Source organism: Opisthocomus hoazin, chromosome 5 (assembly GCF_030867145.1).
Source record: "Opisthocomus hoazin isolate bOpiHoa1 chromosome 5, bOpiHoa1.hap1, whole genome shotgun sequence".
Classification (NCBI taxonomy): domain Eukaryota; kingdom Metazoa; phylum Chordata; class Aves; order Opisthocomiformes; family Opisthocomidae; genus Opisthocomus; species Opisthocomus hoazin.
This window is the reverse complement of record NC_134418.1, coordinates 52,405,101-52,421,111: the sequence shown is the minus strand read 5'-3', so window position 1 is coordinate 52,421,111 and position 16,011 is coordinate 52,405,101. Positions and strand designations below refer to the sequence as shown.

At 44.4% G+C, this 16,011-nt stretch overlaps 1 protein-coding gene across 17 annotated transcripts in view; it reads right to left on the bottom strand.

The window, feature by feature from the left end:
• The window catches only part of ADGRL3 (adhesion G protein-coupled receptor L3), a 522,074-nt gene that overhangs the window by 151,532 nt on the left and 354,531 nt on the right, over positions 1-16,011 (bottom strand). For 16 of the 17 annotated variants that reach the window (XM_075421264.1, XM_075421268.1, XM_075421251.1 and 13 more), the window contains one exon: positions 2,804-2,884. The exons of the other annotated variant lie outside the window; for it this stretch is intronic. In XM_075421264.1, the coding sequence (XP_075277379.1) occupies positions 2,804-2,884 (81 nt within the window). The remainder of the gene's footprint in view (positions 1-2,803; positions 2,885-16,011) is intronic. 17 annotated transcript variants of the gene reach the window in all.

The following is a 16,011-nucleotide window of genomic DNA, read 5'->3' as shown; positions in this document are numbered from 1 at the left end:
GCATCAAAGCAACAGCCAAAAGCATTAGCGGTTTACGATGACTGTCATAATGCCGGCACTTTTTTTAGAGTTCCAGCTACTGGAAATGTGGAGAACCAACGAGAGCTTCAGGACAGAGGTGTTTTTGCCTCCTTTGTTTAAAGCAGCTTTTGTGGTTACAGAATGAAGCTTGGAACATGCCCTGAGCATGTCCTAAGGTGTCAGAAAATGCAGCCAAACAAAAAAACTTCATAACCCTCACACACTTAAAAAAAAATAATCATGATTATTACAACAGTCTAATGGATTTTGGGCACTGAGGCTGGAAATGAGGCAGCAGATGCCTAAGTGGAGCTACAGATCTCAGGGCCAGAGGAAAGCCTTGCTCTTTGCCCCGGAGACAGTACCAATTACTACATTTTTAACACTCCCTAGCCACCAGCTGATGGAGTGATGCCTTCAGAGCTGGCTGCCTTCCTAGTACTCTCCTATTAAGTTACACGAGGGGATTCAAGTCCTTCCACCAGCACGTAGCAGCAGTAATATCAATCCTTCCACCCTGCACAGCCCTATCTTTAAGATCTCTCAACCGGAGGGGTGGAGGCCCGGGTGGAAGCAGTTAATGTAGCAGTTTATGTTAGATAAACTCCATTTTAACTTCTCTGCAAGCGCTGCAACTGTTCTGCCTGACCCACTTGGCCCTGCTCCTGGTGGCAGCGCCATTCATCTCGCAGAGGTAGCTATGCCCTCACGAATGGCAGATCAGTGAAGATTTTCGTCAGTCTTCAGCTCTTTTCTCTTGGACAAAGCAAAGCACAGCTTCTTCAGCTGCTGCTGTTCCAGCATCCTTGAGCCTTCCATAGGCTGCTCCAGACCCCACGGCAAGGATTTACATTGACCCATTCTAAGTAAGCTCTGAATCATCACATTCAATATCAATGGCAGACTTGAGTAAGAAGGTCCTGGAAGTCTTAACTGTCTCTGCCTTGCTGCAGGGCTCTACTAAAAAAGCAAGGTAGTAAATTTTAGCACAGAACTGGAGGTTTTCAGGTGGCTTAGAAGCAGCTGATGATCTCAAATGCATGTGTCAAATCTGAGACTAGTTCACTCAAAGCTGAATGGAGTTTGTGGACTGCCAGGAGATTGTACATGACCAGTGTGACTCACGACAAGACCAGATCTGGAGAGAGGACTGTGAATCCAGCATCTTCACACGCAAGCTCTACCACCCAGCACATGTTTCCACCTCGCAGAGGTACAATAGGAACCACCAAGGAATAATATTGCTGAGGCCGCTCCTGTGCAGCAAGAGTCAATTCCTTAGTTTTTGTTACTGCACCGGTCACACTTACAAAGAGAAAAAAACCAGCAAATATTTACTCAACCAAGTCACAGACCTAGCCACGTGGATGCAGGTAGAAGAGCTCACTCAAAACTAAGGGCCTTTCATGCCAAGAGCATTAACAGTAAGCTTTCATTTAGCCCACCAAGTCCTTGGGCTGTTTGGAGGAGCAGGGTTTGCTGTTGCAGCTGCAATTCACAAACACAAAGGTTTTTGTGTCTCCCAGAATATTAGAGATGAATAACAAAGTGAGATTTAGAAGACAGCTTTCTTCATATTGCATAATGATAGTCTACCTATCCAGATTAATCTTGCATTAATATGTTGCATTTGTCAATCGTGAGCACTTAAGAGAAACACTCGCACGCACAAACACGTACTCGCAGCATTGCAGTGTTGGGGCAGAACGGCAACAATCACTACAAAGGTCAATCCTGTACCCTATCTGCCACTGTAGCACCCTTTGAAGGGCAGGTGAAAGGAAAAACCCCAAGCCTAAGCTACAGTGCATCTCCCTGCTAACGCGCTTTGGCTGTCCTGTTCCTGCCCTTCTCATCCTTCACAACATTCCCTGTGTCTGATGTTCATACACATTTCCAGAGCTGACCAAGAAATCCCTCTATATACCTATTTGATATTAGCTTTTCTACTATCCATTCCAAGAAGGACAAGCTGGTCATTTTGATATCCTACCTGAATATCGGCAACCTAATTCAAAGAAGCAAAGGGAGGTGTAAGAAGCACAGATGTTTGCTCTGGGGCCAAGTCCATTTCCCCAGGCCACAGGGGCAAACAGTGGGGGTTCATCACAACACAGCCAGGGCATGATCCTCCAAATGAGGGAGAGAAACCAAGGGGTCATATTCATATCACTTTATCTGCACCATTCAAAAGAGACACCTATCTTAGCAGGGCTATTCTGGACTCACCTCATATGTACCGGCTACTAGCATTGCTCCCAAGGGCAATCAGCTCACCTAAAATTTGAGTTACCCTCTAGAGTGAACATGTTTCCGCACCGACTCTAGGAAAAGTCTCCAGCAATGACAACATGGATTGAATCCAGGCCTGAACCACCGCATGACCACTTCTGTACCTTTATTCATCTGAGGAGCAGCTGAAATCTGCCTTTTTGCATCCTGCCACCAGCCCCCTGTGCCTGCGCACTACCAGTAGGAAGGAAAGGAGGAAGGCGGAGGGCAGGAACTAAGGTATACTTGTGCCTGCAGAATTAAACTAGTGGGAAGAGCAAAACAGCTTGTGAACAAGACAGTAGGTTCAAAGCTACGTAATGGGGCACACGGGACATGATGGGATATCTCTCATACAGCTCCCTCGCAGGAATCTATTTACTCCCAAGAGGGTCCTTGGATGGAGGGTGGTAATTTTACCACGGAGGCTCTGTGGACAAATGAACGATACGCACTCACGCCTAGGGCTGGTTCGCAATGCACGTGCATGGAGACTGAGTCACTGACTCACCCTTGGATGGAGGTCTCTCCAGATCTGAATCAAGGTGGATCGGTGGGGCAATGTAGGAAACCTGCCCATGGTGAGCCTGCCCTGTGGACAAATAAGTGTTTTAGTTCCACTGTTTCCTACAGAGATCTCTCAGGGCTATAATTAAACACACAGCATTTTCATGGCACTGGATCCAAAACAGGTTTGCAAGTATTTTGTTCTATTGTGCATTTTTCACAATGAACTTCCACTTTGTGAAGACACCCGATGAAAAGTTGAAACCATTCCCATTTCTTTTGCTTTTTCCAGGCAGATGTGGGTACTAAGCTGAACCTTAGTTATACCTGCTTTACCACTACCACGTGCATTTTGCACGACGTTCTCTTTAAAAGCCATATGCCACAGAAGACAACTGATTTCACACGAGCCCATTCAATCTGCTAATTCCCACTCTAAGAGGGAAGCAAGAATTTCTGTGTCAAGCGTGATATGAGGTAAAACTGCATTTGTTTTTCCCACCTGCAGAAGATGCAGATATCAGTTTGCGGAGCTCGGCATTGCTTTCACCTGGGTGGAAGCTTTTTGGTTCCAACATGGCCATGCAGTTTCCGAGTTGCTAAAGGCTGAATTATTCTCCAGTAATTTGGAGGTAACTATATCGAGAAACTTCTATTTATAACAAAAACATGTTGTTATAATTCATCTATTTACTGTAACAATTTACAGGGTTGTTAATCTCTTTTTCTAAACATGGAAAGTTAATGACACATAGATTACGATAACAGTTAGAGTAACCTTCCCGTTTCAAGTAATATTCGTGCTGCAATAAAAGCAGTTGATTCCTCTTATGAGACACATTCCAAATAATTAATAAAGCTCCCTGTTGACACTTGCTGTTGTTGCTCCAAGCAATTTCCAAGCTAGTGTCACAGGCAGCAGAGCAGCAGCACAGTCTTCGGGCTTCTTAGTAATGACATACAGGAATACCACAAGCACAGTATGCTGGTGCACATAATATGTTGAAAACAACTCTTCAGGGGGATAAAATATTAATGGGAAAAGCGGGGGGAGGGGAAGAAGTGTCACTGAATGGGCAGGATATATTTACCACTTTATGCTGAGGCTGACTCAGATAATTTACATTATTAGCCATTACAACAACCGGATGTTATTCAGGTTTAAAATCTACCGACACATCATAAATTCTATATTTGCTTTTAAGTGCTTTAACATGGGAAATCTGCTTCAGGCAAACCCGTAGCTAATAACCAGTTACCCTGCTTTCTCCTTCTCGTTTACATGTTAAAAATCCATTCGATGTCATTAGTGAGCATAAGTCGTCATTTAATAGCTGCTTGGTTCTGCAGCAGAAACAGGCAGACGGTCTGCTCTCACTCCAAGCTGCTCAATGTGCAGGATCAGTGCCCTTTTAGCCACAGGACAGGCTCCCCATTTGCTGCATCAAAGCTACCACTGAAATGCAAAATACCTGAGGTTGGCCGGGAGTTCTGGAAATCACCTACTCCAGCCCAAGGGCAACAAGTGTCCATGGCAAGTGTCCAGTCTGATTTTCAGTACCTCCAAGGATGGAGACTCCATAATTTCTCTGGTCGACCTGTACCAGGGCTTGGCCACCCTGACAGGATTAAAAAAAGCTTTTGCTTATGTCTAAGTGTAATTTCCTGTATTTCAATTTGTGCCTCTTGTCCTGTCACTGGATGCCTGTAAGAGCCTGGCTCCATCTTCTTTACTCCCCCTTCTGTTAGGTACTGATCCACATCACTAAGATACTCTGGACCACATCTGGTCCAAGCTGGACAGTCCCAGCCTCTCCCCACATAAAGATGCTTCAACCCCTTAATCATCATTGTGGCCTTTTGCCGGACTGGCTCCAGTAAGTCCCAGTCTGTCTCATACTGGGCAGCCCAGCACTGGACACAACACCCAGATACGTCTCACCATGGCTGAACAGAGGGACAGAATCACCTCCCTCAACCTGCTGGCAATGCTCTGCCTAATACAGCCCAGGAGGCTGGTAGCCTTTTTTGCCCTATGGATACATTGCTAGCACATGGTTTTGTTTTGTTTGTTTGCTTTTTTGTTTGTTTTTTTTTGTTTTTTTAGCTTTTTTATCACCTGGTCTTCTTGGGACCAAGTCAATCCAAATACAAAAAAGAATGACTCTGCAGGCTTAAAGGGCTAGGCTGGAGTAAAGATACATGCACAGTATACAAAAGACTACAAAACATCTGCAAGTTTGTTTAGACATTCATTACAATTCAATAATAACCATGGAAGTTTATGAATGTTTTATAAAAGCTTTTACCTAATATGGAGGAAGCACCAGCATCAAATGCTCTCGTGATAAATGAAATAAGCTGCAGAAAGCTTTTATCTACTTGCTGCTGATGTAAAATACCCTACTTCCAAAAAAATATAAAACTTGACTTCTGTTAGACTGTACACTTCTCACAATGCTAATAAATCAAATTTTGGGTTTTAATATTCTCTCTATATAAAAGCAACGCAAACAATTGTTGCACTTCATCTTCTGGAAATGAATGCCAGCTTAGTTGCTCCTCAGACTCATCACAGTCTTCCCACAGGAGGAACAAAGGCTTTCCCTTGCTATTTGTGGCCCCAATTATACATTCAGGATCAAAGTACCTTGTAAACCTTCTTGTTAATCAACAGAATCACGTTTTTTCTTTGGTTTTACTATTATTGGAAATGGTGACATCTGAGTGGGTTGAGGGAAGAGGGGTAAGGGGGGATGCCTGAAGCAACCCCTAGCAGTGGGACTGGTACACAAGCACACAGAGAAAACCAAGTGAGGAGGCCAAACTAGAGGATCAGAGCAATGGTCCTTCTGGCTTTAACAGTATTACACATTTTGCCACTGACTCCACTAAAAATCACAATTTTACCAGTGCACCTATGCAAGATTTTGCGGCTGATTTTTGTGGCTGATTTTTGACTGGTGCAGCTCAAGTCGGTCACAAAGACTGACAAGTTTTGTGAAGTGATGCCAACTCCCTTTCCTTTTTGCACGAATTTTGCCGTTTTGGATGTTGACTTCAAGCTCCAGCTCTACGCATGAGCGACTCCAAACTTCCCCTCTCCAGTTCCAGCTACTACAGAAAAATCACTTGAAAAGGGGCATGTGAAAGCCTCAGCGAAGAAATAGATGGCAGAAACACTCAGCACCTCCCTCGCCAAATCGCCTGGACCTTCAGCTATTTCTTCTGCATGAGCTGACAATGGTGCGGCACCACAAGGTGGGACATGGCCTCCTTGCCTACATGACCGTCTCTCCAGCTGTCAGGTTTTCAGTTCTACGCACACATCTATTAACTCACAACCTATCTGACTGACCTCTCTTCAACCTGAAGAGCTGCTCACATGCTAACCAATATTGGCCCAGTACTTGTGCCTATAGGAGATGCTAACCAATACTGGCCCAGTACTCATGCCTATAGGAAACGGCTGGTGTCAGGTCCTTCTAAACTTTTGCAGTGCGCTGCAAAAATAACTGCACCTCTAAGTGGCTCAGGTTTTAGTTATGTTAAAAAAAGAGAAAAAAAAAAGTCGGTTTCTGTCAAATTCCCAAAGCTGAAGATGTCTCTCTTGCTGATGGGAAGTTAGGCATGCCTTGTATCACCATAACAGCTTGCATGGCCTTCTCCAAATCCCATCCTGACCATAACCATCTGGTGTTTCTGCAGTCGTTTCCCAGGTAAAAAAGTAAACAGCGATCAAATGCCATGATCAAAGTAACGTGTGAAGAAGTTGCTAATTTCATATGTGATCGCTAAGGTTGGGCTCTGTTTCCCTCATTCCTCTTGCTGGCAAGGTCTGGCCACCAACACGGCCGATGGCCATAGCTCCCCACGAGTGGCAGGAGAGGGACAGGGGGAGCAATGGGCAACAAGGGCTGATGCTGGAAGACAACTGTGGGTGAGTCCTTATCTGCTTTTTTTATACCATACCACAAGGACTCAGGCCTGGCCAACACTGCATAAATATCAAAACCATCTCAGGTGAGACAGGGCAAACAGCAAACGTGACATGAGTAGCCACAAACTCCTTGTCTTCTGCTCACACCGTCTCTTTCAATGACGACAGACATACAGCATCCATAGCAGTCAGGCCATACGCATGTGATGTGGTAATGGGAAAAGAAGCATGTCTGTTAGCAGCAATTTTGGGAATGAAATAGAGATGTGACCCTGGAAGTCTACCTAGTGACACAGCCTTCCTTGGGAAGAGGAAATGGGGGAGGATGTTTGTGGATTAGAAGGACCTGGCTAGCCATTATTTTCAGGCCTGACACGAGGTATGCAACATATTTTAAAAAGCCATTAACTTAGCAGAACAAAGATAGTGTTTTGTGAGGACTGCAGGAAACATAATAGTTTGGCCTAAGGGATATTTTTTGTAAAACGGATCTGGATGCTCACAAACAAAAAATAAACATTCATGCATCTTCAAAAATCTGCCCCTAAGTGATTTAGTCATCTACAGGCGCCACAATATAAAACTATAGAAAAAAAATCTGCACATGAATGGACTAACCAAGGAAAGTAGCAACAAAGCAGTCTCATCTGTGTGTCTATTAGAAAAACTTCCCCTCAGTCCTTTTTGGGAACATATCCACTGTTTGTAACATGTAACAGGGCAGAACTCCCACCTGACCATATGCTGAGTTTCCAGTGTCTGTGACATTTGATTTTTCTAGAGCACCTTTCTGCCCAGCCCTGGCTCATTTTCTCTCTGCGATTTTACTGTGCACTGTTACAGAGAAAATCTGAATAGAAAACATAAGACTGGAAGATTCAAACCCCAAAAGCAAAGAGAAGGAACACCAACATTTACTAGACTAAAAATAAGCTTTTTTAAAACATCTGATGACTTGCCTCCTATAGCTCTGGTGCTAGCAATGCCATGGAGACAACTAACATCACCAGAATGGCTGGATCTCACTTCTCCCTACTGTTCCTTAGCTCAGGGCCTATGGTAGGGTCATGGGCAGGGACAGTCATGCACCTGAATTGCAGTTCTCCCCCATGTCAGACCCAGCTCCAGCAGCAGCAACGACAAGCCACCACGAGATAGATTTTTTAAACAAACACGCTTCATACTATTTATCTCAAGGGGTGAGAGTCCCCTCTCTTTACTGTCCTCATCCGGAGGTGATTACTGCAACACATTTTTTGCTGGCATTTCAGATTGCATCTCTTGCTCTGTTTCCTACCCATTTTTCCAGCCTCTTTTGGTACGTTTTTGTCTTTCATGGTCTTACCAGCTCTCAAGTTCCTTCTTAGACAGCCTAGCTAGCATTTCATGCAGAGGATTTCATTTAATTTTGTGCTGGCACCTCTGACAACCCAGTGTTCTCATGCATTGCCAGTCCTATGCCCCTTCTTGTCAGCACCTCTGAACACAACCATCTCCATGGACTTAATCCCTCATTCTGCCCACTTGCTTGGATCATTCATGAGTTAATAACCGTGAAACCGCACATTGATTCCTGAGACTTTGATTTCAGTTCTTCATATAATTTTTGTTTTTATAACAATGGGATTGGTGCACACTAGGTATGCTGAATATATATTCTAAGGAAAAGTCTTGGAAATCATACCAACAATTGTACTAATATCTTTACAGATAAAGTGTACTTTGCATGTTGTGGCCTTTTTTCCCCCCTATGTAACCAAAAAATTCCATTTTTAAAGGCAGTCCAGTTTTTCTGTGATTATCTCATCTAAAAAACATTACTTTTTGGCCACATCTGTTCAATCCTCAAACTGTTGACAGGATTTTTTCAAAAATCTAATTCATTATCTAACTGAAGACTATATTCCACTTTGTTGGACTACAGTTTCCAGGATCATCACTCTCATCCTCTTTAATTTCCAAAATTAGTACTTTTTTTACTTGTCATTTTTTCTCCACTTATGAGTCCTTTTGAACTCCATAATATGTAGGCATATATAAAAACATATGTAAAGAGAAATTAAAAGCTTGTAGGTTTGCTAGCAAACTCTGCTGACATGCCATTAAGCAAATTTCATTCAGACCGATTACTCAGCACATATTTAGACTTCTCCCGGCAGCTTTTTTTCTGCCTTTCATCAATGACTATCTTTACAAAACATCATTTCCTCACTGCCCACCCTTTTCCATTTTGCATTAAAAGCTTTCTTTTTAAATAAAGCTTTTATAAAGCCATTCCCTAGATGACAGACATGTCAGAGTTAGCACCGATTCTGTCCACCGCTTCATTTATTCATGGACTTTTATGGAGCATCTCTTTCATCTGTACATCTCTCTTTCATTTTTCATTGCCCTTTTAACTCCTTAGGGTAGCAGTAACTCATCCACTCCTTCTTCTCCCTCCCAGGGTTATTTCCCTGTCCTTCCCTTGAAGTTGTGTATGCCTCTGAATACAAGAACATTCTCTTTTCCAAGGAGCAGTCTCTGACTGCATTATCTCTGCTGTCTTGCCATTTTGCCTCTTGTAGTTCATCCTAGGAACCAACTGCAGCAGGAAGAGAAGGGTACCTGCAAGCATGGCCGTGTGTGGAGGGACTGCTGGCTCCTGGTCACAGCTGCCTGCTGAAAATGGAAGTTACCAAAACTGGTAGCCTCATTAAGCACTGACAGAGCCCACGATCCATGCCGTGGTGAGGGCTCCTGTGCAAAGCCAGCATAACAAGTAATTGTTTCTTTTGCCATACTGTTCTTGATAGGAGAAAAGTTATAGTATTGCAGCTCTTTACGATGTTTAGCTATACTTTGCTTTTGAAGTTGTCATAAAACGTATGTAATAGCAGCTCTTTCAAATGTCAGTATTATGTGCTCATGCATCTTATCTTACAGGTGTGATTTAAACTCTGAGCGTAGGAGATGCAGGACTGCGCTTCCCTCCCCCCCTCAAAAAAAACCCAACCCTGCTTTGATACACACATTTTGTTTCTCTGCCTTCCAAAGAGAGGGTTCAACAGGAAAATTCAAAAGGAATCCATTTACAGATGAGAAGCAAGAGGTGGGCTCTCACCTCCCCATCCCAAGCTGCGGCCAAAAACAATGCCAAAGGAAGGCGTTAAAAACCACCGAGTATTACAGCAGCTGAAGCAATTGGAGGCTTTCCATTAGTGGCAGCTGCCTGTTTTCTAAGGAGCATTTAGGCCTCAGAAACTCCTGTTCCAGCTGAAATCAGAGGTGAAAAAGCTTCTTCAAGTCACACTGAGATTCTTCGTCTCACTGTGCAAACATTGTAACTCGTGTTTTGTGTTTAGATGAGCCTTAGCCCTCTGTTAAGGACTTAAAACATTTGATTTAGCAGCACCTTGGCTCCAGTGGTGCTCTGCATCTTCCAGTTCACCTCCAGAATTTACCCTGCAGTACAAGAGCCTGGTATAAGGGCCGGGGAGGAAGACAACAAAGATGATGAAGACAACAATGATGATGAAATCCCGGGAAATATTTCATACATGACGTTGTAGTTAAACAATGTTAAAGACCTCCTATCTTCCCCACCTATGGCAGCACGTGGAGGAAGGCTGTATCTAGGACTGACTTTCCCCAGCACCCAAGGCAGGGAGCTGATCTGCAGGGCTGCATGTTTCTTGAGCCCTGCTCCCCAAAAGCTTGCCTTGCAGGGTAAAGAAACACGACATATCATATTATTCTTCCCCCCCCCAAGATGTCCTTGCTGTGCCATGGAATACAATTTGACAGTCACCCGCACTGCAAAACAGGGGGGAGGACAAGGGGGACTTTGGTGCAGAAGAGACCGAGGGATTTGGAGCAAGGCAATCCTCAGGGCCCTGGGGCGGATGACCAATATTGGTAAGCACAAACCACCCAGAGTGAGTTTAGCAACGGTGAATGCAGCGAAGCCCAGGGAGGTTTTCTTGGCCACCTCTCAAAGATTCAATCTGATATGAAGAGCGCTGTGCCAGCGCCTGCCGTCCTTACTCTGCTTTTCTCCCGAAAGTCAAAAAGGACATTTCCAACTACCTTAGTGAGTCAAGCCTGTTCTGCCTCAGATGAAGCTGAAAACATTTGGGATGGAGAAGTCAGGAAAAGATTTTGGGGAGGGAACCTAGCCAAGGCCATCCAGACCATCTCCTGCAGAGGCAGAATGGTTCCTTACATTGTTTTGAAAGGTATCTCCTCGGGGCTGCCCACCGCTCCCTCCCAGACGCTGAGCAGCACATCTCACTGTCAACAGATTTCACCTTTGTTTTCCCTTTCTTGCAGGAAAAGAATCCTGCTGCCTCCCTGTCTGAGATGTTTCTGCCTTATTTTTTCCCCATTGCTTGCTCTTTTTACCCCCACCTGTGCTCCTTTAGGACCTTCCCTTCACTGCTGTGCTCTCACTATCGCCTACGTTTCTTGTCTCCCCCATCTCTTTCAGCTGGGTGTTCTTAACCAAGGGGGCAGCTTTGAGTTATAGCCAACCCATTTCACAATGGTCTTCCCTCCCCTGGGACATGGCCAGGCATTTCCACCCCCTCCCTTGCAGCAGATCTGGCAATTAATGCAAGCACAGAGCGAGCGAGAGCTGATCTGCTGCAAAATGACCCAGTGAAAATAATAATTACTAGTCTTCCACTGGCTCAGTAAGTAGAACCAATTCAGGCTGCCGTGGCGGCAGTGCCAGATCTGATGTGAAGGAAAGGGCAAGAATAAAAGGGCCAGGGGTGGGATGGAGACAGCTATCAGCTTAACTGTAACATAAAACCGCACCTGGGAACAGTAGCGGCGTTGTATCTGGACATCCCTTCACCCCCACACCACACTCTCTCCTTGCCCCAGGGCAACTCCCACCAATTGCACCCCTTCTTTACCGCCTTTCAGATAGCTTTTAATCCACCTGCCAGTATAATTTAGCGAGCTACATCTCACAACTCCAGGTCAAGCGTTTTAATGAAAGCCAAATTCTTTACAGCATGCTCACTCCTCGCAGGCAGAGCTTGGGACACAGCCCTGTCTTTCTGTTGCTTGTGCTGCTCTTGTTCATGCAGAAAGGGGAGCCGTGGGGGAAAGGAAGAAATCAAGCAGTAGCTCTTGCCATGTTGAGCTTAAACGTCAGTGGCAAAGCATCCAGGGGGGTTGTCAGAGAAATCAGCTGAGATGCTGGATTACGTGGTAGAAGACACGTTCGAAGCAGACAGGTAGATCTCTGAGTCACCAGCTCGGAGATGGTAATTGAAGTGTCTTGTGGTTTCAGATATGGTGAGATGTGGTCCAAGAATTTGTCACTCTCACTTTGCTCCATTTGTGACAGCCTATAGCAGATGTCCCCTCCAATTCTGCCTTTATTTTCCAGCCTGTATGTCTCTGCACGCGCAGCATGGTCTCCACCCCCACGTTGTATCTCCCTGCTACTGCCTATACTTCTGCTGCGATCCTCTCTCTTTCTCCTCTGCCACCTCCTGAGCAGGTGAGACCTCACTTCCACTCATCTTCTTCGTCAGCCAAGTCTCTCTCCAGGAACTCATGATTGCAAGCCTCCAAGAAACAATTTCAGTGCACAGGCCTGCTTCGCTGGCTCCCGACTTGCATCCTCTTGTCCAGCTTAATGACCTCCACCTCTATAGCCACATGACCACCCATCATGCAAACCTTAACTCCTATCTTCCATGGGTTTCTGTGACTATTCCTCACTATGACTGCAGCCCAGAAAGGACTGCCAGACAATAAAGCATTAAAGCAGTCTTCTTTGTTACAGGTATTTTTGTCAACTGCTCTCATTAAGGAAGTGCAAGGAGATGAGTAATTTGTTTTCCTGAGCAGGTCAGTGCACCCTAACTTCATTAATCACTTCTTTTGATCTGCAACGGGAGCCATGAGACAGGCAGTACAGCTTGCCTGCCTCTGCTTCCAGCTTGCTGCCAAGCTTCAGCTACAGTGTAAAGTCCCTGCAAAAGGCGACAGACTCCATCCCAAAGCGAGTGATCAAGCAGCAAACGAGACGAACACTACATTATTTGATGAAGAAATGAAACAAGGGTGGGTATTTTCTCCATGACCTAAAAGAACAGTAATCTAAGCCACCTCATCTTCTTTCTTTTTTCTTTACTTATTTCTTTCTTTTTGAGATAACATAACGTATGTCTCAGCATGAAGGACATGGCTGCCTGTAGAGAGATTTTGACAACTCCCCTCTGAGTGCTAAAATGCTGTCAGCCGAAAAACTGAGCTGTTTGGGCAAATCGATCCAACTCTGACAGACCTCCTCTCTGTGTTCATGTTTTCTCTCTCAATCAAAAGCCTTCTAAAGAATCCACATTTCAGATCAATTTCAGAGAAGAGGGAGAAGAGGAGAGATCACCTACTTCTGCTGCACTGTTCACCATTAACCTAGCTGGATGGAGAAGCCTGTGAGAGGAAGGTCTCACAAGTCTCTTGCATCTCCCCATTGCACAAGGATACAGCATCTGAATACAACAGTTTCCCTAACTCATACCTAGCAACTGCATATGGACGTTCTGACCGCAGGCAAGGGCAGAGTCAATATGTTTAGGGTGCAGACAGCAACAGCACAGGAAGCAGAGCTTTCAGGCCTCAGTTTATCTCCAATACCAGTAACAGGCAAGCAGCTGGATCAGCCAGCCAAGGAAAGCCTTACTGGGATTTTTTTCAATAATCATTAAGAATCATCTCCCCCTTCCTCACGCCAAAGAAAATGAAATCTAAGCATTTTTAAACTTTGTCCCTAGCTGTGAATATATCTGTAACCTTTCCGTATCAGTGACAATTCTGAATACAATTTTTGATTGTCAAATCCTGGGAGCACTCCTACTGCTTTATAGTAAAGATTAAGCATGCTCTTGTCACAGACAGTAAAAGCATCTCTTTCTATCACCTCGGTTGGGAACTCCAGAAATCCCCAGTCCTATAAGGTGAAGCAGTGCCAAGCAACCCGAAAGTGCCTTGCAAAGACAATATCGGGCTGCGTTGTTTTTGCACTCTTCACTTCAGCGTGTAACATAGTTTAAAACAACTCGATGACTGCTGTCTTGCTCACCTTCCAGCTAAGTGTCAAAACATGGTGATGCTTGTTTATTTTTCCTCTTTACCTACCTGCTGTAAACTCAGCTAGGGGAACCCATGCTCAATGTGGCCAGTTTTTCAGTTTTTTTCTTTTAAAGACCCATGCAGCAGAATTGCTGATTTATGGATTCAAAGAGATCTGAAGTCTGTAGCTTACCAGTTTTAGTTTTTATGAAGTCAACTATAGACTTTATAAACTTCATCATGTCCCTTGTCATTGCTTCATGAAGCCAGGAACGACACAGGAGGTTTCACCATCTGTTCCCTTCATGCTGCCATCCCACACTTACTTCTTTCTACACGGCCAGGGACTGAGAAATTTGCAATGGGTCAGCAACTGCACAAGCCAACTGACTCTAAAATAACTGTGTGTGGAACACAGGTCCATATATTAAATATCATTCTACAGACCATATGTTTTGTACAAGGTCAAATATAATTTTTTTTTGTACCAGATATTCTGTATTTGGAACCCAAATTCTTTAAGGCCCTTCAAACTTGTCTCTGGATTATTTTTATCTTAGTTCCCACAATGTTACTGTAGGCCTTTGGACAAGAGTTTTGATTATAAGTCTGCATACTGCTTAGAACAATAAGATCCTGATTGGTACTTCTTGAGTAATACATATTAATCTTCGCCTGAGACTTCTTCGCACTGTATGAGTCATGCAGGATGCCTGTCCTCTGCAAGGGCAGCAGACAGGTCTGCAAGGGCACTGCTCTCTCTTACCAGTGCTGGGGCAAGGGTCGCAAGGCACGGCCAAATTGCCTGATCACATTGATATAGCTGCATACATGCAGGGGGAAGAGCCAGGTTACACTACACCATTTCTGATGTGTCTGTCTGGCCTCAGAAAGGATTACAGGAGACGTACAGCAAGACTGAAAATGAGACCACAGAGTCTGAAAAGTACACCCAAAAGGTGGTGTGTTTCACCCCAGCTGAAAACTCTTTCAGCTCCTTCTGCCTCAGGCTCCTGGCTCTTGGCAGTGAAATATGCTGGTATAAAATTTATAGACATCTTTAGTTCTGAATATTTTCCTTTGCAACAGACAATGTTCAAATTGTCCTTAGTCATAGATTCCTTCGCCTCTGAAACACAATCACCCAACATCTCAGTGCAAGAGAAATATTTTTTTTCCCTTCAGAGCTACAACCCCTTAGTTGCTTTAAGGAATGTAGAGGTTTACACATTCCTATATGCTAGGCCTGACCACCATCTCAAGCTAAACTTCCTCTAACAGGCTAACCCTTAATCTTGCATTTGGGTTTCTTAAATGATCTTTTGATCGAAGAACTGACAAACTTCAAGCTTCCGTTGTCTGGCCAACCTGGCCTCTGTCAGTGACAGGAAGCTCTTCCTTCACCCTATCACAACACGAGCAAGGAAGAAGAAATCCCAGTATTTCTGACTAGGTATCTGAGTGACATGGGATTCACAACTTTTAAAGAATTAGCTTCACGCTGAGCAATGGTAATGCCCACCTCATTGCTGATGAGCCCAGGATGGCTACATGCTTGTCTTCCCTGGATCAGGGAAAGGACGGAGCAACCATGTTTAATCTTTCTTGCTTGGGGTTATATCTAACAGTATTCAGTGGCTTTGGTGCCACTCAAGGGGAGGTACAATTTCTGGGTTGGCTCCTTGCAACTGAATATGCAGTCTCAATAATACCAGCCATTCCAGCTCTGATTGACATGATAGTTTCAACTGAAGTAACATTGGTTGAATGCCTCCGTGACCACTATAGCAAGAATTGCACGGACACAAGTACCCAACAGAAAATAGTATTTCACTTTCAGCAACCTGTATTACATATGAGCCCACTTGCTGCAGAAGGATTCTTGGAGCATCACAATCTGCTTCAAGAAAAGAAAAAAAGGACAGGACTTGCTCACCCTCACAGCAGGATCGAGACCATGGCACCCAATCCTGTATCACTATGTTCAGGGAGTAAGTCCTCTGAAAGCTTTTCCTTTGCAAGAAGGCAGCCAAAAATCTCCAATTAGTTTCATACAGATGAGAGGCCAGATTGCAAACTGCCTGTTACCTTGACACAAAGGCAGCTTTCTGCTCAGGATAAGCAGAGGTTTAAAAACTAATAGAAGATTTTATTAAGGGGTGAGACCAAAAGAAGGAAGCGATTGGAAGAAAAACTGG